We start from the raw sequence: 24,537 nt of genomic DNA on the forward strand, positions 1-24,537 counted from the left end.
ACTTGAATCTGCTCTTTGTAATTTCTCTTCTGTTTGCAGAGGTAGGTAGGCAACGCGTTGCCAAAACAACCATTAGTGAGGTTGGCTGCGTAAATGGATGAATGCAGAAAAGCGTGGAGGGGTGCAGGGTGGTAGTGGTTGATCTACACAAGCCCTCTATGAAATGACGATTCCACCCACAACAAGATGTGCCTTCCTCTCTATGAGCCCATTATGAAGGGGAAGGGTTATTCCACAAGGGGCTCAGCGGTACAGGGGCTGATCTACAGTATACACACAAACAAATATACCTCGACAGTCTACACTACTTGTCAAAAGTTTTAGAACACCTACTCATTCAAGGGTTTTTCTTTATTTTTACTATTTTCTACATTGTATAATAATAGTGAAGACATCTAAACTATGAAATGATGTAGTAACCAAAAGAGTGTTATGATTTGTTTTTAAGAATCAATTTCTGAGGCTGGTAACTCTAATAAACTTATCCTCTGTAGCAGAGGTAACTTTGGGTCTTCCAAAGTGTGGCGGTCCTCATGAGAGCCAGTTTTATCATAGTGCTTGATGGTTTTTGCTACTGCACTTGAAGAAACTTACAAAGTTCTTGAAATTTTCCAGATTGACTGACCTTCCTATTTTACCAAATAGGCCTATTTTCTATATACCACTCCTACCTTGTCACAACACAACTGACTGGCTCAAATGCATTAAGAAGGAAAGAAATTCCACAAATTAACTTTTAACAAGGCACACCTGTTAATTGAAATGCATTCCAGGTGACTACCTCATGAAGCTGGTTGAGAGAACGCCAAGTGTGTGCAAAGCTGTCATGAAGGCAAAGGGTGACTATTTGAAGAATCTAAAATATAAACTATATTTTGAGTTGCTTACAACATGATTCAATGTGTTATTTCACAGTTTTGATGTCTTCACTATTATTCTACAATGTAGAAGATAGTAAAAATAAAGAAAAACCCTTGAACGTGTAGATGTTCTAAAACTTCTGACCAGTAGTGTACCTTCACAGTCTGTTCAACATCAGGGGGGAATTATAGTACATTCAAACACAAACTCAGCAAAAAAAAGAAATGTCCTTTTTTCAGGACCCTGTCTTTCAAAGATAATTAGTAAAAATCCAAATAACTTCACAGATTTTCATTGTAAAAGGTTGAAACACTGTTTCCGACAACAATTAATGAACATGCACCTGTGGAACGGTCATTAAAACTTCTTCAGGCTAGGGTCCTTTAATCTCAATTTCCGCCTGACTGATGTGCCTGTTGCTCAGGCCCTGAACCCAGGATATGCTTATAATTGGTACCATTGGAAAGAAGACACTTTGGCGTTTGTAGAAATGTTAAAATAATGTAGGAGACTATAACACAATAGATATGGTAGGAGAAAATCCAAAGAAAAACCAACCGGAAATATTTTTGTTGTTGTTGAGAGCCCATGGTCCTACAATGGAAAGTATAGGGAAATAATTAAATCTAGCTCCCAGTATGCAATTCCTATGGCTTCCACTGGGTGTCAGCACTCAATGTTCAAGGTTTCAGGCTTGTTTCTTCCAAAACGAGTAAGAATAATGAGTTTTACTACAGGGACACAGTCTTGGAAATGCGTGTGCGCGCGCCATGAAGACAACGCGCACCTGCTAATATTGGTTTCCTATTGAACATACTTCTTTCCGTATGAAATGTTATAGTTTGATTACATTTTAGGCTATCTGAGGATTAAATAGAAATGTATTATGACTTGTTGAAACAAAGTTTAGGGGTAGATTTTCGGATTCGTATCTTGGCATGTTGAACGAGTGGATTACTCAAATCGAAGGCGCCAACTAAACTGACTTTTTGGGATATAAAGAAGGATTTTATTTAACAAAATGACACTACATGTTATAGCTGATTTCCTGCAAGACAGGAATGTCAGTGTTCTGCCATGGCCAGCGAAGAGCCCGGATCTCAATCCCATTGAGCACGTCTGGGACCTGTTGGATCAGAGAGTGAGGGCTAGGGCCATTCCCCCCAGAAATGTCTGGGAACTTGCAGGTGCCTTGGTGGAAGAGTGGGGTAACATCTCACAGCAAGAACTGGCAAATCTGGTGCAGCCCATGAGGAGGAGATGCACTGCAGTACTTAATGCAGCTGGTGGCCACACCAGATACTGACTGTTACTTTTGATTTTGACCCCCCCTTTGTTTAGGGACACATTATTCCATTTCTGTTAGTCACATGTCTGTGGAACTTGTTCAGTTTATGTCTCAGTTGTTGAATCTTGTTATGTTCATACAAATATTTACACGTTAAGTTTGCTGAAAATAAATGCAGCTGACAGTGAGAGGACGTTTATTTTTTTGCTGAGTTTAGTTACATATACAGTACAAACATATGCGTCTCTAAAATGTCTCCCTTGTAAATAATCCAGATAGAGCAGCGGTCATGTGCCTCAGTTTCAGTTCAATCATTCCCCATGGCCTCATAGGATTGTTTGACGTTGCCAGTAAACTCTACAGTGGCTCAGCTCTGTCAGGAAAAGTATAGAAGTGTTGTGTGGCATGGTGAGCCATCCTCTAAGGGAGCAGGGAGGGAGGGTTGTGGACTATCGTAAAATGGCTGCCTTATACAGGATCAGAGCATGCCAGTACATGATAGACCAATGCAGTGGCAGTCTAGTCTACAATAGGCCTGGTGCTGTTCCTATCCAAGGACTTACAGTGCCTTAAGAAAGTATTCATACCCCTTGACATTTTGTTGTGTTACAAAGCGGGATAAAATGGATTTGTCATTTTTTTGTTAACGATCTACACAATATATTCTGTAATGTCAAAGGGGAAGAAAAATTCTAACATTTGTAAAAAATGTATAAAAAGAAACAGTATTGACCCCCTGAGTCAATACATGTTAGAATCACATTTGGCAGTGATTACAGTTGGAAGTATTTCTGGGTAAGTCTAACAGCTATCCACACCTGGATTGTGCAACATTTGCCAATTAAAAAAAATATTCTTCAAGCTCTGTCAAATTAGTTGTTGATCATTGCTAGACAACCATTTGCAGGTCTTGCCAAGTCAAGGGGTGTGAATACTTTCTGAAGGCACTGTATCTTTCTCATCTGTGAAGTGTGCTGGGACCAATGATGCATCTTTATGGTAGTGAAATGCACTTTAAAAAATGTTTGTTTAGATTTATCATTCAGGTATGTATTGGGCTTCAGACTCTCCTGACACACCCACATCCTTTTGATTGACAAGTGGCTCAGACTCACTTGGATGGTGGTGTTCCCGCCCTCCAGCAGGGCGATGGCCAATAGGATGCTTTCCTGGAAGACGCGGTCACTGGTGGTGTTCATGATGAGGTCTATGACGAGGTCGGAGGCTCCCTCCTTGTCCAGGTGACACTGTACCTCTGACAGGCTCATCTCTCCTCGACTCAGGGCCCCCATACCACCGAGACCTGGAGGGAGGGACAGGGGTCAGAGGTGAAGGGTCAGGAGTGTGATTCTCCCTGTTCTCCTGACTCATAGCGATAAGGAGAGGTTTCAAATCTTTATATCTAACATCTTACTTCCAAACTACTCAATCACATGGAACAAGGAAAGGAAATAGGAAAGTGCAGGCAGTTTTCCAGGCAGTTGCCTACTTCATTGTGGAACCATTACATATTAATTTACAATATACTTGCATATGGAATTAGAAAGTGAATGCACGTTTACCACATTTCAAATATATAATTAATTTTGATAAGAAAACATCAAGCGGGGCTTTCCTGTGAGAATGTAAAAGAGGGCCTACTCTGCTTCTTTCACACAAGTATTATTGACAACGCCCTTGGCAGCCTTTACCAGCGGCAGGCAGGCAGGCACGCACGCAGGCAGGCACGCACGCAGGCACGCACATACACGTACACACAGTGCTAAGAAGTCCGGACTCTCGTTTCTGCAACAGGTGCAACCAGGAGGCCGTTTTCACAGGAAGTAGTAGTCTGTCGTCTACCAACAGCCAGAACTGGATCAAACAAGGGAGGGGTGGGTTGACTTGCTATGGTCTGGAGGGTTGCCAGGCAGTGTCTTGGTTCACATGGGAGACATGGTGAACCAGGAACTAGGCTTATTTCTCAACTCATTCCCATAAGAGGCACAGGGGTCTAACAGTAGTAGTACATTGTTTGACATGAACATGGCTGGGCAATTAGATATGCTATAACTGGGTAATATGATGTCACGCTATATCAATAAACAGTACATCTGACACCATGTTAAATGTGACAACACTACATCTACATTTACAGCTATATAGAAATACATGACAACAATCTCCATCCTGTTGACTGACTCATAGGCCTATATGTTGACAACACTACATAGAAAACTCAATATTTTGACTTGAAATAGTGAGGTCAGATCAGTCACGCAGTGCTTATTATGAGGAGATTACAGTGTTGTGCTTGGTGTGCTCACAGTCACAGGGCCGGACAAGACCTTGACCTCTGTGTGTGTGTGTGTAGATAGGCCTATTGGTTAAATAATAGAGAGATAATGAGAAGGCCTGTTTGGGAAACAATATCAATATCCCTATCCACCACCATCTATCACACACAGACCTTCACCTCTCAAAGTTGCATTATCCGCATGATGGTATGTGGGTGTGTGGGAATGTTTATGTGTGTGTGTCAATACAGAGGAGTCTTTTCTTTGGCAGAAGTTCAGAATGAGGTCAGAAGAATATGCAACGTTGTCATGTTTGGTTCCTGTGTGCACTAGAAAGCAACTCATGCTTTTTTTGACAGTTTAGTTTCACTCCTTTTGTTCATCTGTACCTGGCAAATTACTTCTACAACACTTTGTGTCAACTTACATAAAAGGTACAAAACAAACAGATTCGATTGTACGCGGGATCAGAATTACCTGAGTTAACCTTTTCGTCCAAACCATGGACAGACAGGGAGAGAGATGGAGAAGAGAAGACAAGAGAACAGACAGACACAGAGAAGATGACAGAGAGACAAAGAGAGCAGACAAACAAAGGAGATGACAGATCAATAAATACTATATATAGATACCATACCAAGCGACAGAGAGGTGCTCTCACCTGATTGGCTCTTGCCTGGTCCTACTGGAACCAGGGTTGCGTTGCTGAAGGCCGTCAGGCTGTCCCTCCGCCCAGCACTCCTACTATGGAAGTTACCATAGTAACGGTTCACCAGAATCTGCCTCAGCGCCTCACCCTTCAGAGAGAGGAAAATGGTGGTGTATTAGTGTGATGATGTAAGAGACTTGAGAGGGAGTCTATCATACAGTATACATTATGTGCACCATATATCCATCATCATGTCAATAAGGCCCACTTGAACTGATTAAAGGGGTTTGAAGAGAGAAGGGACGTGAGGTAAACTGCCAGGGCCAATCCAAATAAACATTGTGTGCATGAACTGCACTTAAGTAGTATAGTTTCGCAAAGATGAAGACTAGAGTTGAGTTCAGATGCTTAGTTTGGTTTTGTTGGCGTAGGGTTCTGAAAACACCAGGGTTATGGGTTTGATACCTGCATGGGCCACCTATGTTGCTGTGGATAAAGCATCTGTTAAATGTCTATAGCGTTATTACTCTCCCAACATTCTCATTCACGTATTGAATAAACAACCAATAACACAGGTAAAGATCAGTCATCAAGCTTGTTATATCTCTATCCCTGGTAGAAGTGCGACGGAAATTTGGGTCCTAGCTGTTTTCAGACAGGCCAACAGGGGGGCCATCTCTCCCACACCATCGCCATGACTCATCCAGAAACCTGTCGGCGTCAGCACCATAGAAAATAGAACCTTATCTGTCACTGGCAGGAGGCAGACGAATGGGCATTGTGTGAAATGAGCTACACAATCACACGTTGAGAGCCAATCATCCAATCACATTCCACAAACATGAGCTCACATCCTTGTCCTCCACTCCTAGGTTCCTTGGAGACAAGTGTGTGGAGGTGGGAAGGTAACATATGTTGTTTAGGTTGGTTCGGCTGTGCTAGGTAGCATTACCCAGTCAGTGTTTGAGACTTAAGAAAAAGCCACTGAAATGCAAGCTTATCTATTCAACACATGGAGACACACTAAGCCAACCATGATTATACTGTATGATGTGCACCAAGTCAGCTAACCACAACTGTAGGGAAAGGGCTGCAGTGGGGTTAGTAAAAACAACCTGTAGAGTTCAGTGACAGGTTGAGGGTTCAGGCTAGGGTGAAAGCCTAACAATCTCAGTGGTCAGTCTTCATCGTAGAATGAGTGTTGGGGTTTCTGTTAGGGTTAGGTTCAGAATTACCTATCCTCCTCTGAAACTATGTTCATGTTAGGGTCCTCCAGTTGTTTAGGTTTTAGGTGGGGTTCAGGATTCATGGTTTATGGTTGTGTTCATGTTACGGTCAGGTTTAGTACCTACCCTCCTCTGGTCGTCCAGTATTTTCTGTGGCTGGTTGAGATCCAGCTGCTGGTGCAGTGAGGTGGGTTAGTACAGCACAGCGAGCAAACAGAAACAAACGCAGGGTTAGTCCTCATGCAGCATTTGTATGGCCAACACACACATAGTTAATAACTTATTAATAATTTCATTCATTATGGACGTTAAGGTATAGGGTTGTGCTGTGCCATGCCATGAACAGTGGGTTAGAGCGGGGTGGTGTGAAAGTTAGTGAGGGGTCAAAGCAAAGGGAGGGGTCAGCAGCGGTGAGGATGACTATTAATCAGGAAGTGAAAGGTGAAGGAGAAAATCAACAGTTCACTATATTTAACAATTTACCTAATTTCAATCTGCAAAGTAGGCTACAGTACTAGTGTCCAATAAAGATATGCACAAATAAAAGTGATCTATGGTTCTCATCTCTCTTAAAGAGTTGGAAACTTTCCCGTAAATTTCCAGAATTTCCCCGTACATTTTCCATGGGAAGTTAAGCCCTGGAATTTGGGGAATTATGATTAAATTCATAAAAAAAGTTAGCTTATAAAAGTTAACCTTTTTTGTGGGATACACATAAGGCAATTCTAGGTCTTGTGGCATATTTTGGTTAAACTATCCCCAATTCAATGGAATTGTACAGCTGATTCTCAAGATCTTGCACACTAATGAGATGCTATTGAGACCACTACTACACTGTCTGAACCAAGGACTACATGCTTTCTGGTAAGTTTTTATTACAATACTGGGTAGGGTGAATATATTTTATATGACATGCATGATTTTGTGGTAACTAGTAAATAGTAGCCTACAGCAAAGTGTGTTTAACTTCTTGTCACTATAGGGGGTGCTGTTTCGACTTAGCGAAAATTGGTCTCCAAATTAAACTGCCTAGTGCTCAATTCTTGCTCGTACAATATGCATATTATTACTACTATTGGATAGAAAACACTATCTAGTTTCTAAAACCGTTTGAATTATGTCTGTAGAACTCCTTCTACAGAAAAAATCCTGACATGACTTGCGAAGGTCTGAGAATTATGCTCTGATCTGGGTTTTAAAGTCTGTGTATATCCTATGGCTGGAAATGCACTGCACCCGCCTTCCCCTGGATGTCAGTAACCAATGAGAAGTGGAATGAGGTCTCTACGTAGCTGTCCGAGGTTATAAAGCCAGAAGGAACGAGAGTACCTTTCTTTCTCTCGTTCGTCATGGCGCAAGGCAAGAACTCAGGATGAAATTTTGGAACGCTCAGTTATCGACCAGAGATGTATCCGTCTGTAATTTAATTAAATATAGGTGTTAGAAACATCATAACGATGTTATTTGAAACCGATTTATATCAGTTTATGCGAGTATATAGCTATTTTTCTGAATTTCCTTTGTATCTGGTTTGAGGATTTGGACATGTGTGTGCGACATAGCTACTGGTAGCAGCTAGTTCCAAAGGTGAAGAGGACGTTTTACAACAAAGAAACTATTCTTTTGAAGAAAGGACACATTGCCCAAGATACTGATGGAAGCTCGTCCAAAAGTAGGAACTATTTATGATGTTATTCCGTATTTATGTGGAAAAATGTAATAGTGTTTGCGTGCCATTTTTGCAGGCAGTGGTCTGGCTGCAACGCACACTATATGTCTAGTAACGTTCATTTTAAAAATCTAACATAGCGATTGCATTAAGAACTAATTATAATTTTATAATCAATTTCTGCAAGTTATGTTTTGCTACCATGTGGGTTATGGCTTGCTTGAGCCTGCTAACTGAGGAGTGTTAATTCACCTGTTTCCATACATGTTTCATTTATAAAATATATCTTACAAAGGAGTTGTTTAATCTAACTGCTTAACTATTTATCTGTACATGGAATTGTATTTGTTTGTTCTTCTCATTTTTTCCTAATGTTTACAGGAAAATGCCACAGGCACTATCTGATGTGTGGAGACATTTCACTGCAGCTAATGTAAAAGGAAAAGCGGTGTATATTTGCAAATACTGTGCCAAATGATATGTGAAGAATGCAACAAAGATGCAGAATCATCTGGCCAAGTGTATAAAGTTCCCTCACCGCCCACAACCTCTACTTCTACTCGAGGTGAAAATTATGAATCAGACACCTTATCGATAGCAACAGCTTATGGTCCTCCTGGAATCAGAAGGTTTTTTGACTCAATGGAGGAACGTAGTCAGAGATGCTGATTAATGTCTTGCTCAGGCTGTGTATGCAACTGGTTCACCTCCGATGCTCACAGGCAATGTGTATTGGAAGAGATTTCTGAATGTTCTTCGCCCAGCATACACCCCTTCAACCAGACATCCTTTATCTACTCATTTGCTGGATGCAGAGTTCAACAGAGTTCAAGTGAAGGTCAAGCAAATCATAGAGAAACCAGACTGTATTGCAATCATCTCTGAAGGGTGGTCGAATGTTCGTGGGCAAGGAATAATTAACTACATCATCTCCACCCCTCAACCATTATTCTACAAGAGCCCAGACACAAGGGACAACAGACACACCGGTCTCTACATTGCAGATGAGATGAAGGCAGTCATCAATGACCTTGGACCACAGAAGGTACTTGCACTGGTGACAGACAATGCTGAGAACATGAAGGCTGCTTGGTCTCAAGTGGAGGAGTCCTACCCTCACATCACACCCATTGGCTGTGCTGCTCATGCATTGAATCTGCTCCTCAAGGACATCACGGCACTGAAAACAATATATACACTCTACAAGAGAGCCAAGGAAATGGTTAGGTATGTGACGGGTCATCAAGTAGCAGCTCTTGGCAGTCTGGCGAAGTACACTTCCAAGCAAGGGCTTTGGGATGGAGATGCAATAAGGCAGTCGTGCCAACATATCGCATCAGCCACCTGGTAGAAGGGACTTTGTGGATCTGAGGCGCTTTCCCCTGTTGCCTCCATCATCCTCCAACTCCCACCAACATCAGCCACCTCAGAGCACAACTGGTCCTTGTTTGGGAACATACACACCAAAGCACGCAACAGGCTGACCAATACAAGGGTTGAAAAATTGGTGGCCATCCGGGCAAATCTGAGGCTTTTTGAGCCTGACAACGAGCCTTCCTCAACAAGGTTGGAAAGTGACAGTGAAGATGAGGCCTCAGAGTCTGATGTTCAAGAGGTGGATATTGAAGAGGTCCAGGAAGAAGACATGGAAGCCTGAGAGGAAGACAACCAAAGCTTTAGTTTCTAGACTATCATTTTACAGATGTATGTTGAAAAGGTTTTTCGGAGATGTGATGGATCATTGGGGATCATTCAATATTCCCTTTCTTTTGTTGTTCAGTGAAATCATCCCATGTGAGGAGTCAACTCATTTAATTAAAGTTCAATTCGTAACTAAATAGTTAGAAAAATATATATATTGGAAGGATTTAATAATTTGCAATTATGTCTACTTATGATAAGGTAAAAGGTTTATGTTTCTGTCTCCATATGACATGGTAAATATATCCAATGCAAAAAACATCTAGATTTAATTGGCATTCATATTAATTTGCATGTATTTCCGTTAATTCCCATATATTCCCGTTAATTCCCACGGAAAGATTCCACCTCTGAATATTCCCCAAAATGTCCAACCCTAGCTACACATGAATCATCCAAATACCATATCTACATTTGTAATTCCTGGTAGCTAGCTACAACTGCTTGGAGTAGGACCAGGCTCCCATGAAATCATGTTCATTACATAAGAAGCAGAAACACTAGAAGGGGAGTGGAGGGAGGTGTGGATGGGGGAGGGAGTTAACATAATGTTGCTCAGGAGGGAACCAGGACACTGAACTAGTGACACACAGGAGCTTAGAGAGTCCATATGTCACCAAAACAACACAGAGAGAGAATAACACAACACTGGGGCACTGCCAGCACAACCATGTGTCCCCCTGAAACAAGGTCAGACAGCCCTGCCAGCACAACCATGTGTCCCCCTGAAACAAGGTCAGACAGCCCTGCCAGCACAACCATGTGTCCCCCTGAAACAAGGTCAGACAGCCCTGCCAGCACAACCATGTGTCCCCCTGAAACAAGGTCAGACAGCCCTGCCAGCACAACCATGTGTCCCCCTGAAACAAGGTCAGACAGCTCTGCCAGCACAACCATGGGTCCCCCTGAAACAAGGTCAGACAGCCCTGCCAGCACAACCATGGGTCCCCCTGAAACAAGGTCAGACAGCCCTGCCAGCACAACCATGGGTCCCCCTGAAACAAGGTCAGACAGCTCTGCCAGCACAACCATGGGTCCCCCTGAAACAAGGTCAGACAGCTCTGCCAGCACAACCATGGGTCCCCCTGAAATAAGGTCAGACAGGACAACACAGAGGCTCTGCCATAACCAGAGGGCTGTAGGTGTGTGGAGGGGTTGTTCTATCCTTGGGGGTAATGAAAGTCCCCACAAGGATAGTAAATCAAGGAAAAGTATCCCTCATGGGGACATCTCACATCCCCATGAGGACAAAGGCTATTTTAAGCATAGGGGTTAGGTTTATGGTTACAATTCGGGTTAGGGTTTCTGTTAGTGTGTCCCAGTAGAGAAGCAGAGGCAGGTTAGAGGTTGTCCTACTGCAGCTCAGTCAGAAGTGGCTACACCATCCTCCCCCACCGTGACCACATCAAAGCCAGACAGCCACCGTCACACAGCCTGCTGATCAGAGCAGATCTGCTCCCTCTCCACACCGACCACAGTGACCGCACAGCAACTCCTCATGCTCACCACATCCTCTCCAACAACCGTTCCACCGAGTTGGAATCTCCCCGCGGCAAGCCCCTGCTGTCGGTCTCTGACATCTCCAGCTTCCCCATTAGAGGAAACACACACGTACAGTTTTACGTGTACACACACACACGCGCAAGCTTATGTACTCGCACGCACGGACAAGTACATGTACACACACATACCGAATGCAAAAACATTCCCTTTTGGGGGGGGTGCACGTCCATGTGTTTGTGTTTTAGCAGGCGGAGGGAGACGGAGTCATGTTTAGTTTCGTTGTGACTGAAATGGATCCTGGGGTTTACCGCTTGGCTGCTCACTGTGTCCAAACACCATAAAGACATCAAGGGAACCTAATTAAAATAGTCTGTTGCTCTCTCTGTCATTTTCACTGCAACTGACCTGCTTTTCTCAAACCTGTACCACCCAAGATCTGGAGCCAAGGTGAGTTCAAGCCTAGTGAGTGTCAACTCTCTTTTGGTAACAATTGGCTGGTCCGGAACTACCTTCGTACTTGGTTAACCATGTGGACCTATTTAGTAAGGTGAAATAATAATTCAGAACATGGCAGATGGTTATGTAATGTATAGAGCTGATACAATTCCCTATTCTACATGAGTATCAGATCTGCTCTACACCATTTGTATCTGACTGCTCTATGATGTTAGACCCTTCTGAACAGAACCCAGGTCCCTCTGATTTGCCTTCCTCTTTAAATCCTGGGCCCAGGTGTTAAGGGAAGACTTTAAAACCTGGCAATCTGCAGTGGAGCCAACTTTACTACCTTACATAACAAACTGAGTGAGGCAACACAGGCCCCAGCTCAGCCGGAGGACGTATGTGAATGTGCGTGTACTCTGCAGTCACGGCCTCACCTATCAGTTGCCAAGCTAAGGTTGGTCCATACGGTACATTATGAAATACCTCATTCAACTGTCAATCACTGAAGTGTACACCCGTGGTTTCCTATCCTGGTTCTGGGGAACCCAGTCAACCCACTGGATTCTAGCATAACACTGACAAACATCATTCGTCTTCACCTAACCAACATCAATCAATATTGAAGCCCTTGATGTGTTGAATCGAGATACAGGTAACTGACAAAATAAAGGAAACCCCAACATAAAGTGTCTTAATAGGGTGTTAGGCCACAACGAGAAGCAGGAACAGTTTAAATGCACCTTGGCATAGATTCTACAAGTGTCTGGAACTCTATTGGAGGGATGCGACACCATTCTTCAACAAGACATTCCATCATTTGGTGTGTTGTTGATGGTGGTAGAAAACACCGTCTCAGGCACCGCTCCAGAATCTCCCATTAGCATTCAATTGGGTTGAGATTTGGTAACAGACACCCGATTAAGCCAAAATAATGGGCAACTGGGCATCTTTAGACATGACAATAAGCATGGTAATTGCTCAGGTACTCAAGAAACACACCTGTGTGGAAGCACCTGCTTCAATATACTTGTATCCCTCATTTACTCAAGTGTTTTCATTATTTTGGCAGTTATCTGTAGTTAGTGCTGGGCTAGAACAAAACTGATCACCCCTGTTAGTTGGAACAGAACTGAAGAGTACTACAAACATATTTGAGAGCAGCGCATAAAGTAACAAACAGTACATGTTCATGAGCATTAAGTGTGACCTACATTTCAACCCACACACATTCTCCTGCTCTGCCTCAGTGGAGCTGAGGAGGTCCACTTTCACAGGAGTAGAGTGTGAGAGGAGAGGCGCCACAAGCACTTTTTTCTTCTTTTTTCTACTGTATTATTGACTGTATGTTTGTTTATTCCATGTGTAACTCTGTGTTGTTGTTTGTGTCGCACTGCTTTGCTTTATCTTGGCCAGGTCGTAGTTGTAAATGAGAACTTGTTCTCAACTGGCCTACCTGGTTAAATAAAGGTGAAATAAAATACATTTAAAAAAAGCCCAGCCGGTGTGAGGATCGCCTCCAACACACTACAAAACTAACACGCCACAGAAACAACCTCTAACTCCACTGAGACTACAGACACAATGTGATTGTCTGCAGGACTGTATGTGTGAGAGAGGAAAGGAGAAAAGGGGAAAGAGAAAATGGAAAGAGAGAAAGGTAGGATGTTTTGAATTACATTTCAAAGGAGCTAAGAGATGGAAGGAAAAAGGAAGGAGGAATCAAGGAGAGAGAGGAGGAATCAGGGAGAAAGAGGGAGAAACGTTGGCTAGAGAAGGTAGAGTGGGCGAGGTTGTCTGGCTTGCTTTCCTCCATACTGCCTTGTTATTACATCAGAGCTGGCGGCAAGGAGGGAGGGAGGGAGGGAGGGAGGGGCACTTAACAGGTGTGGATAGGGAAGGCTGTAGATAGCTATACTGTATACCCCCAGACCCTGTACCCCTTATACCCTCTGACCTTGTAACCGCTTAGCCTCCGACCCTGCACCCCCTATAGCCCCCGACCCTGCACCCCCTATAGCCCCCGACCCTGCACCCCCTATAGCCCCCGACCCTGCACCCCCTATAGCCCCCGACCCTGCACCCCCTATAGCCCCCGACCCTGCACGCCCTATAGCCCCCGACCCTGTACCCCCCGACCCTGTACCCCCTATAGCCCCCGACCCTGTACTCCCCGACCCTGTACCCCCTATAGCCCCCGACCCTGTACGACCTATACCCCCCGACCCTGTACCCCCTATAGCCCCCGACCCTGTACCCCCTATAGCCCCCGACCCTGTACCCCCTATAGCCCCCGACCCTGCACGCGCTATAGCCCCCGACCCTGCACGCGCTATAGCCCCCGACCCTGTACGCGGTATAGCCCCCGACCCTGTACGCGCTATAGCCCCCGACCCTGTACGCCCTATAGCCCCCGACCCTGTACGCCCTATAGCCCCCGACCCTGTACGCCCTATAGCCCCCGACCCTGCACGCCCTATAGCCCCCGACCCTGCACGCCCTATAGCCCCCGACCCTGTACCCCCTATAGCCCCCGACCCTGTACCCCCCGACCCTGTACCCCCTATAGACCCTGTACCCCCTATAGCCCCCGACCCTGTAAGCCCTATAGCCCCCGACCCTGTACCCCCTATAGCCCCCGACACTGTACGCCCTATAGCCCCCGACCCTGTACCCCCCGACCCTGTACCCCCTATAGCCCCCGACCCTGTAAGCCCTATATCCCCGACCCTGTAAGCCCTATATCCCCAACCCTGTACGCGCTATAGCCCCGACCCTGTACGCCCTACATTCCCCGACCCTGTACGACCTATAGCCCCCGAACCTGTACGCGCTATAGCCCCTGACTCTGTACCCCCCGACCCTTTACCCCCTATCCTGTACCCCCTATAGCCCCCGACCCTGTACCCCCTATAGCCCCCGACCCTGTACCCCCTATAGCCCCGACCCTGTACCCCGTATAGCCCCCGACCCTGTACCCCCTATAGCCCCCGACCCTGTACCCCCTATAGCCCCCGACCCTGTACCCCCTATAGCCCCCGACCCTGTACCCCCTATAGCCCCCGACCCTGTACCCCCTATAGCCCCCTCCTGCAAAGGCAAAGCCAGTGTCTCTGGGACAACAGCTCCTCCGCACTTTTATTGGCTATTACTTCTGAAGGTCACACATCAGTGGAGGGAGGGGAGAGCGGTAGAGAGAGAGACGCAGGCTGGGTTCCAGGGAGAGGGGCAGGCTGGTTTCCAGGGAGAGGTAGGCAGAGAGAGAGAGGTATAGAGAGAGATGCAGGCTGGGTTCCAAGGAGAGAGAGGTATAGAGAGAGATGCAGGCTGGGTTCCAATGAGAGAGGTATAAAGAGAGATGCAGGCTGGGTTCCAGGGAGAGAGGCAGGGAGAGGTATGGATAGAGAGGCAGGCTGGGTTCCAAGGAGAGAGAGGTATAGAGAGAGATGCAGGCTGGGTTCCAATGAGAGAGGTATAAAGAGAGATGCAGGCTGGGTTCCAGGGAGAGAGGCAGGGAGAGGTATGGATAGAGATGCAGGCTGGGTTCCAGGGAGAGAGAGAGTCAGGGCGAGGTATAGAGAGAGGTATAGAGAGAGGCAGGCTGGGTTCCAGGGAGAGGGAGAGAGAGGTATAGAGAGAGATGCAGGCTGGGTTCCAATGAGAGAGGTATAAAGAGAGATGCAGGCTGGGTTCCAGGGAGAGGGAGAGAGGCAGGGAGAGGTATGGATAGAAATGCAGGCTGGGTTCCAGGAAGAGAGAGTCAGGGCGAGGTATAGAGAGAGGCAGGCTGGGTTCCAGGGAGAGGGAGAGAGAGGCATAGAGAGAGATGCAGGCTGGGTTCCAAGGAGAGAGAGGTATAAAGAGAGATGCAGGCTGGGTTCCAGGGAGAGGGAGAGAGGCAGGGAGAGGTATGGATAGAAATGCAGGCTGGGTTCCAGGAAGAGAGAGTCAGGGCGAGGTATAGAGAGAGGCAGGCTGGGTTCCAGGGAGAGGGAGAGAGATATGGAGAGATGCAGGCTGGGTTCCAGGGAGAGGGAGAGAGAGGCAGGGAGAGATGCAGGCTGGGTTCCAGGGAGAGGGAGAGAGAGGCAGGGAGAGATGCAGGCTGGGTTCCAGGGAGAGGGAGAGAGAGACAGGGCGAGAGGTATAAAGAGGCAGGGAGAGGTATAGAGAGAGATGCAGGCTGGGTTCCAGGGAGAGGGAGTGAGAGGCAGGCTGAGTTCCAGGAAAAATAAAAAAAGCCGGCCTGGTCGTTATGTAACCATCACCCCAGAGCTGGCAGCAGCCCAGGAATCGTGCAACTTGCAGGCAGGGAAAACTAGGACACAGCCGCACACGCACACATCTTCCTAGATATACCGTCACAGTGCCCCCTACTGTCATCCTGGGGAAAGCCCAGACCTCACGTAGAATGAGGAAGACACTGAAAAGGTAGAGAATGGAGAGAAAGGAAAACTTAAAATCAGGAAATTGCGAAAAGAAGGTAAATAAATGGCACACATATGAGAAGCCAACATTACTGGTCCAAAATTCATGTTATAGGTCAAACAGACAGTATCAGAAGTTATATTATACTCTCCTCTTATGACAGCAGGTAGCCTAGCGTTTAGAGCGTTGGGCCAGTACCTGAAAGGTTGCTGGTTCAAATACCCGAGTAGTCAAGGTGAAAAATCTGTTGATTTGTGTCGTTGAACAAGGCACTTAACTCAAATTTTCTCCAGGAGCGCCGTACTACTATGGCTGATCCTGTAAAACAACATTTCACTGCACAGTTCTTCCTGACTAGGAATACTCCTGGTCCTGTTGCAGTAGCATTGACTAAAGCTGCTCCTGAAAGCTCCCTTCATCCTTCTGGTGAAATAGGGAGGGATGTTCCTAGAGGAACCATGTACACACATTCCACAGCCCTTTTGAAGGCCCTATAAAAAATACATTAAAACAAGTCAACCTACTGTCGTGAGTTAGAATAGTAGAACACACAAGGTGCAACTTCAAAATGTGGTGGCGCACCAGCAGTTTCTCTCTTATGTCAGTCACTGATAGTCACTCAATCAGCCCATGTCAGCAAAACATTTATCTAAAATTAGTAATCATGGTTGAATTAAAAGAGTGGGGGGCCCCTCCATTGGTTTTGTTAGTCAGTCCCACTCAGATATCACATTAAAAACTGCAAACATTTCTCTCCACCGTATGGCAAAATGTGTAGAATTGCAGGACATTTGTATAAACGCATAAAATGTGTTATAATATGGCAAAATCTTTTCTCTGCCCCATGGCAAAATGTGTAGAATTGCCGCAAACTTGCTTTAAAACTGCAACGTGTTCTCTAAAATGTGTATAATTGCACAAATTGCATGTGGGTACGCAGACTCGTGAGCAACTGAGGACCCTCATGATAAGTTCAGATTTTTTGTGGCCTCCACCGCCATCAAAATGTGCCTTAGAGAGACTGGGTATGTCCAAACACACCGACAGCCTGCCCTACCAGCATGGGACTCTGGAACAGCATAACACTATTGGCTAATGCACACACACACTTAGCTTTACTTACTGAATGGGAGGGTGAGAGAGAGCGGGTGAGAGAAAAAGCAAACCAGAACTACCACTACAAGCCCAGGCGTACTACCTACAGACACGCATCACCACCACATACAGACACAACCACAGACCTACATTTAAGAGGAAAAGGCACATTGACAGAACAAGTGAAAGAGGGAGCGAGAAGTAGAAGAAAGAGGAACAACCTCCGGCATATCCATCTCATCATTAAAGGACCTGAGCTGAAAGAGAAGAGAGGAGGGTTAGATTGGTTAGCATAGGGAGGACACAGGCTGCTGCTGTACCATTGTGAACACCACAACATAAGGGAACATATATCAACTTTATTCAGACAACAGATAAATACGGTCTTCAAAGCACTCATGTCATGTGTATCTTAGCAAACATGTAATACTTTAGAAAATACACCGTTTCCTCTGGTCTAAAAAAAATATCCCAATGCCCCAGGGCAGTGATTGGGGACATTGCCCTGTGTAGGGTGCTGCCTTTCGGGATGGGACGTTAAACAGGTGTCCTGACTCTCTGTGGTCACTAAAGATCTAGTAGAGGCCCTCATACCATCACGGTCATCTAATCATCACCAGCTTCCCTGTAACTATTCCCCAGGTCGTTGCTGTGCATGAGAATGTGTTCTGTCAACTTACCTGGTAAAATAAGGGTTAAATTAATAAAAAAATAATACTATTTGACGAGTCAAATAAGCTTGTGGACCTGGATAGGACTGCAATTCACTTAACACTTTCATTACTTTTTTACACAGTTATTACACAGTTATTATCACTCCTATTTCATATGTCACAGCGATTCACCGATACATATGCTATGATGCTGGTGCTAAGCTGACATATGGAATTGTTTCAAGATGGTCATACTATGTATGATTTTTTGGACCCCTATTAGGTATAAAATAAATGTTTTGATAAAATATTGATTTTGGCTGTTACTACTAAAGCCCATATACACGCATTGCATAACAGTCATAAAAGGCAAAAAGGAGAGTCAAAAAATGTATCATAAAAAAATAGGTTTTGAAGTGTCCTAAATCTAGGAATTATATTAAGGAAATATATATATAGAGAGTACCAGTCAAAAGTTTGGACACACCTACTCATTCAAGGGTTTTTCTTTATTTTCACTATTTTCTACATTGTAGAATAATAGTGAAGACATCAAAACTATGAAATAACACACATGGAATCATGTAGTAACCAAAAAAGTGATTAACAAATCAAAATATATTTTAGATTCTTCAAAGTAGCCACCCTTTGTCTTGATGACAGCTCTGCACACTCTTGGCATTCCCTCAACCAGCTGCATATGGAATGCTTTTCCAACAGTCTTGAAGGAGTTCCTACATATGCTGAACAGCTTTGTCTTCACTCTGTGGTCCAACTCATCCCAAACCATATCAATTGGGTTGAGGTCGGGTGATTGTGGAGGCCAGGTCATCTGACGCAACACTCCATCACTCTCCTTGGTCAAATAGCCCTTACTCAGCCTGGAGGTGTGTTGGGTCATTGTCCTGTTGAAAAACAAATGATAGTGGGACTAAGCGCAAACTAGATGGGACGGTGTATCACTGCAGAATGCTGTGGTAGCCATGCTGGTTAAGTGTGCCTTGAATTCTAAATAAATCACTGACATTATCACCAGCAAGGCACCCCCACACCATCACACCTCCTCCTCCATGCTTCACGGTGGGAACCACACATGTGGAGATCATTCGTTCACCTACTCTGTGTCTCACAAAGACTTGGCGTTTGGAACCAAAAATATCAAATTTGGACTCATCAGACCAAAGGACAGATTTCCAGCAGTCTAATGTCCATTGCTCGTGTTTCTTGGCCAAAGCAAGTCTCCTCTTCTTATTGGTGTCCTTTACTAGTGGTTTCTTTGCAGCAATTCTAACATGAAGGCCTGATTTACGCAGTCTCCTCTGAACAGTTGATGTTGAGATGTGTCTGTTACTTTTTATTTGGGCTGCAATTGGAGGTGCAGTTAACTCTAATGAACTTATTCTCTGCAGCAGAGGTAACTCTGGGTCCTCCTTTCCTGTGGCGGTCCTCATGAGAGCCAGTTTCATCATAGCGCTTGATGGTTTTTGCAACTGCACTTGAAGAAATTTTCTTGAGTTCTTGAAATTTTCCCGGATTGACTGACCATCATCTCTTAAAGTAATGATTCTCTGTTTATTTGAGCTGTTCTTGACATAATATGGACTTGGTCTTTATACAGAAGATGGCCCTATTTGGTTAACACCCCTACCTTGTTACAACACAACTGATTGGCTCAAATGCATTAAGGAAAGAAATTTCACAAATTAACAAGGCACACCTGTTAATTGAAATGCATTCCAGGTGGCTACCTCATGAAGCTGGTTGAGAGAATGCCAAGAGTGTGCAAAGCTGTCATCAAGGCAAAGGGTGGCTACAGTGAAGAACCTGAAATGTAAAATATATTTTGATTTGCTTAACACTTTTTGGGTTACTACATGATTCTATATGTGTTATTTCATAGTGTTGATGTCTTCACTATTATTCTACAATGTAGAAAAAAGTAAAAATAAAGAAAAATCCTTGAATGAGTAGGTGTCCAAACTTTTGACTGGTTCTGTATATATTTTTTAACACATATTTAACCCCTTTTTTGGGGTAGGCACAAAACTAACTTCATTACTTCAATTCGTTTTTTTTTTATACCAGTACCGGGTACCTTCAGACGAGTCCCGTGACACTTGTGGGGGTCGTATAGCAAAATGGAGAACACCATCGTGAGAATCTCCCCTTTCCACAGCGGGGTCCCCTTAGTTTGTAGCCCAAACGGTTCGGACACTACTAAACAGAAATTGGCACATCGACTGTACTGACTTCAGACGAGTCTCCTAACATTTGTGGGGGTCAAAGAGCAAAACGGACAACACCATCGTGTTCGGTCAAACCGTTCGGACGCTACAGACATTTTCGTTAGAAAACCTATTATAGGGATGTCCCATGGTCTGACAAACCCCGCTCTAGCTCTGCCACCTTTCACTGCAGATACCTATTATAGGGATGTCCATGGTCTGACAAACCCCGCTCTAGCTCTGCCACCTTTCACTGCAGATGCGGAAGTGCAACACCGGCGGATGTTTTTTAATTTATTTTGTTATGTAACTTAGATTGACGCACCGGTGTGTCTAACGACTCTAGTGGGATTGAAAGGGATGTACAAATAGCTAGCGAGCTAGTTATTTTCATGAACTGAAATTTGATTTCAATAGGAACACAAGTGGCTGCCTAGCTATTATTGAAAATAACTGCAGTTTCTGCTGGTCATTGTTTTCAGGCATTGGTGCTAACTAGGTAATCAAGCTAACGTTAGCTAGCTACCCCAGAAGATGCTAATAACATCTGTATCTAACATTTTTGATCCTGCTCGTTTGATCCTGATCTTATTTCAAATGCTCACACAGACGTTTTCCATTCGGTCAAAGAAATAATGCATTATTACCAAAGCAGTATTGTAAACATATTTTTTTACAGCAGCTTGGACAGTGCTACTGATCATAGTGGTGGTGCTTGGCTTGCACAGCCTATATCAATTAGCGATAGCATTGTAGCCAACAACTGCTGCATCCAAAATATTTATTTTACAAAGATCACAATGAAATCTAATCTTAGTGACTATTCAAGCAAGAATCAAAACAAACATAATTGTAAGCGTATGAGAAACCACATTTTTTATTTTGTTTAGAAGTAATACAATTTTAAATCTAGGCTATGTTGACTGGGCGCAGATGGTGTTGGCTTTCTTAATGACGCCAAGAGTCGCACGCATCTGTGTGTCGCATACTGGAAAAGGGTCTATAGAATTTTGTTATTTGTAGTGTCAAAATAAAAGCTTATTTGACGCATCAAAGTCTTATTTGACGTGTATATTTTTGACACGCAAAGACCAAAATGGCGTTCCATATTAGAAGGTGTTATACACAGATTGAAAAGTGTTTGGTATAATAGAAGAGGGAAATTCCATCCATTCTGAACCAATAGCTTTTATATGAAGATGGACCATCGGGAGCTACAGTACATCTTCATGCTTGTCCTCACACATGGATGCTTTCATTGGGCCATGCAGGTTAGTTAGTGGCCAGCCAAGTATTCATGAGGTCAGTCTAGCTTGGCCAAGCTGTGTGTGTGTATTCATTATATAGACCCATATAATTCCATATCACATCAGAATAAATAACACACCCAGACATTGGTTGATGAGTATTACAATGTGAGCAAACCTAAAAAGAGGAGGTTAGACACGAGACAGAATTGTCGATCAAACTGTGATTGAAAGAAAGAGATGTTTTTAGATGTTCAGGGCTGCAGTTGGATGTAAGGTAAGATGTGATGTGGCTCGTGGTCTACCTTCTCTCCGTATCCTCGGTCTTTGGTCATCATCTCTCGGAGGGTCTGCAGGACTTTGATACACAGCCTCTCCTCATTCTCCTCCAGCAGCTGCTTGGTGTGTTTGATCAGCCTGGGGAGAGACAGGGTCAAAGGTCACCATGGGGTCACTAATCATGGGGTTGAGGTCACAAGAGGATTGACTGGATGGGTGGGTTTGGGGGACAAAATGTTGGAGTGGCGGTGTTGTGCACACATTCACATTCATATTTTTGTTATTTAGCAGACACTCCTAACCAGAGCGACTTAACAGTCAGTGCATTCAAATAAGTTCAGTAAGAAAAATGACAGCTTCATTAAATAGTACCTGCGAAACACCAGTTTCAACGTCAACAGTGAACAGGCGACTCGGGGATGCTGGCCTTCTAGGCAGAGTTGAAAAGAAAAAGCCATATCTCAGACTGGCCAATAAAAATAAAAGATTAAGATGGGCAAAAGAACACAGACACTGGACAGAGGAACTCTGCCTACAAGGCCAGCATCCCGGAGTCACCTCTTCACTGTTGACGTTGAGACTGGTGTTATGCGGGTACTATTTAATTAAGCTGCCAGTTGAAGACTTGTGAGGCATCTGTTTCTCAAACTAGACACTCTAATGTACTTGTCCTCTTGCTCAGTTGTTCACCGGGGCCTCCCACTCATCTTTCTATTCTGGTTAGGGCCAGTTTGCGTTGTTCTGTGAAGGGAGTAGTACACAGCGTTGTATGAGATCTTCAGTTTCTTAGCAATTTCTCACATGGAATAGCCATCATTTCCCAGAACAATAATAGACTGATGAGTTTCAGAAGAAAGTACTTTGTTTCTGGCCATTTTGAGCCTGTAATCGAACCCACAAATGCTGATGCTCCAGATACTCAACTAGTCTAAAGAAGGACAGTTTTATTGCTTCTTTAATCAGACCAACAGTTTTCAGCTGTGCTAACATAATTTCAAAAGCGTTTTCTAATGATCAATTAGCCTTTTAAAATGATCAACTTGGATTAGCCAACACAACGTGCCATTGGAACACATTGCTGATAATGGGCCTCTGTACGCCTATGTAGATATTCCATTAAAATAAATCTGCCGTTTCCAGCAACAATAGGCATTTACAACATTAACAATGTCTACACTATACTTCTGATCAATTTGATGTTACTTTAAAATGGACAAAAAAATATTATTTTCTTTAAAAAACAAGGACATTTCTAAGTGACCCCAAACGTTTGAACGGTACTGTATATAGTACCAGTCCAAAGTTTGGACACACCTACCCATTCAAGGGTTTTTCTTTATTTTACTGTTTTCTACATTGTAGAATAATAGTGAAGACATCAAAACTATGAAAACACACATATGGAATCATGTAGTAACCAACAAAGTGTTAAATCAAAATATATTTTATATTTTAGTTCTTCAAAGTAGCCACCCTTTGCCTTGATGACAGCTTTGCAAACTTGGCATTCTCTCAACCAGCTTCATGAGGTAGTCACCTGGAATGCATTTCAATTAACAGGTGTGCCTTGTTAAAAGTTCATTTGTGGAATTTCTTCCCTTCTTAATGCATTTGAGCCAATCAGTTGTGTTGTGACATGGTAGGGGTGGTATACAGAAGATAGCTCTATTTGGTAAAAGTCCATATTATGGCAAGAAGAGCTCAAATAAGCAAAGAGAAATGACAAATTACTTTAAGACATGAAGGTCAGTCAATGCGGAAAAGATCAAGAACTTTGTAAGTTTCTTCAAGTGCAGTCGCAAAAACATCAAGCACTATGATGAAACTGGCTCTCATGAGGACCGCCACAGGAAAGGAAGAACCAGAGTTACCTCTGCTACAGAGGATAAGTTCATTAGAGTTACTAGCCTCAGAAATTGCAGCCCAAATAAATGCCTCAGAGTTCAAGTAACAGACACATCTCAACATCAACTGTTCAGAGGAGACTGTGTGAATCAGTCCTTCATGGTCGAATTGCTGCAAAGAAACCACTATTAAAGGACACCAATAATAAGAAGAGACTTGCTTGGGCCAAGAAACACGAGCAATGGACATTAGACTGCTGGAATTTATCCTTTGGTCTGATGAGTCCAATTTGGAGATTTTTGGTTCCAAACGCCAAGTCTTTGTGAGACACAGAGTAGGTGAACGAATGATCTCCACATGTGTGGTTCCCACCGTGAAGCATGGAGAAGGAGGTGTGATGGTGCTTTACTGATGACACTGTCTGTGATTAATTTAGAATTCAAGGCACACTTAACCAGCATGGCTGCCACAGAATTCTGCAGCAATATGCCATCCCATCTGGTTTGCCCTTTGTGTAACTACCATTTGTTTTTCAATGGGACAATGACCCAACACACCACCAGGCTGTGTAAGGGCTATCTGATCAAGAAGAAAGGTACCATGCATGTAAAATGTGTGTAGAATGTACATGTAAAAAAACAAAACGTTGTAAAAACAAATACATTTTTGTCCTCCGAAGAGGTGAATGGGCCAAAACAAATCTAAAATAAAAAGTTTTGTAGGAAAAAACTAATCACATATCACAGTCATTGCAAGTAGAACCTTATTCATTTTGTTTATATTCACTTTTGATTGGACTTTTCTATTCAGGCGATGTCAGGTGAAAATAGAAATTCACGCAGACACATGATAAATAACAGGTTCACTCTTCCCACGACCAATAATCTTATCCACAAATGTTCTCTTTGTGAAGGCCTTGGCCTCACACAACTGTGTCACCAAATATAGGCAATGCCTATATTTGGTTGGGAGAAGTCGCTCTCAGAGGATGTGTTGGTACCATTCTTTATTCATGGCTGTGTTCTTAGGCAAAATTGTGAGTGAGCCCACTCCCTTGGCTGAGAAACAACCCCACACATGAATGGTCTCAGGATGCTTTACTGTTGGCATGACACAGGACTGATGGTAGCGCTCACTTTGTCTTCTCCGGA

At 44.0% G+C, this 24,537-nt stretch overlaps 1 protein-coding gene across 6 annotated transcripts in view; it reads right to left on the minus strand.

The window, feature by feature from the left end:
• The window catches only part of LOC139535868 (inositol 1,4,5-trisphosphate-gated calcium channel ITPR1-like), a 132,309-nt gene that overhangs the window by 60,357 nt on the left and 47,415 nt on the right, over positions 1–24,537 (minus strand). For 3 of the 6 annotated variants that reach the window (XR_011667215.1, XM_071335734.1, XM_071335738.1), the window contains exons 35-39: positions 21,568–21,679; positions 17,359–17,394; positions 6,427–6,474; positions 5,087–5,222; positions 3,265–3,452 (exon numbers count right to left, since the gene is read on the minus strand). Coding sequence is in view for 5 of the 6 variants with exons in the window: in XM_071335734.1 (XP_071191835.1) it covers positions 3,265–3,452; positions 5,087–5,222; positions 6,427–6,474; positions 17,359–17,394; positions 21,568–21,679 (520 nt within the window). In the remaining variant the exon portion in view is untranslated. The remainder of the gene's footprint in view (positions 1–3,264; positions 3,453–5,086; positions 5,223–6,426; positions 6,475–17,358; positions 17,395–21,567; positions 21,680–24,537) is intronic. The other 3 variants (XM_071335735.1, XM_071335736.1, XM_071335737.1) reach the window with 3 other exon arrangements.

Source organism: Salvelinus alpinus, chromosome 12 (assembly GCF_045679555.1).
Source record: "Salvelinus alpinus chromosome 12, SLU_Salpinus.1, whole genome shotgun sequence".
NCBI classification, from domain to species: domain Eukaryota; kingdom Metazoa; phylum Chordata; class Actinopteri; order Salmoniformes; family Salmonidae; genus Salvelinus; species Salvelinus alpinus.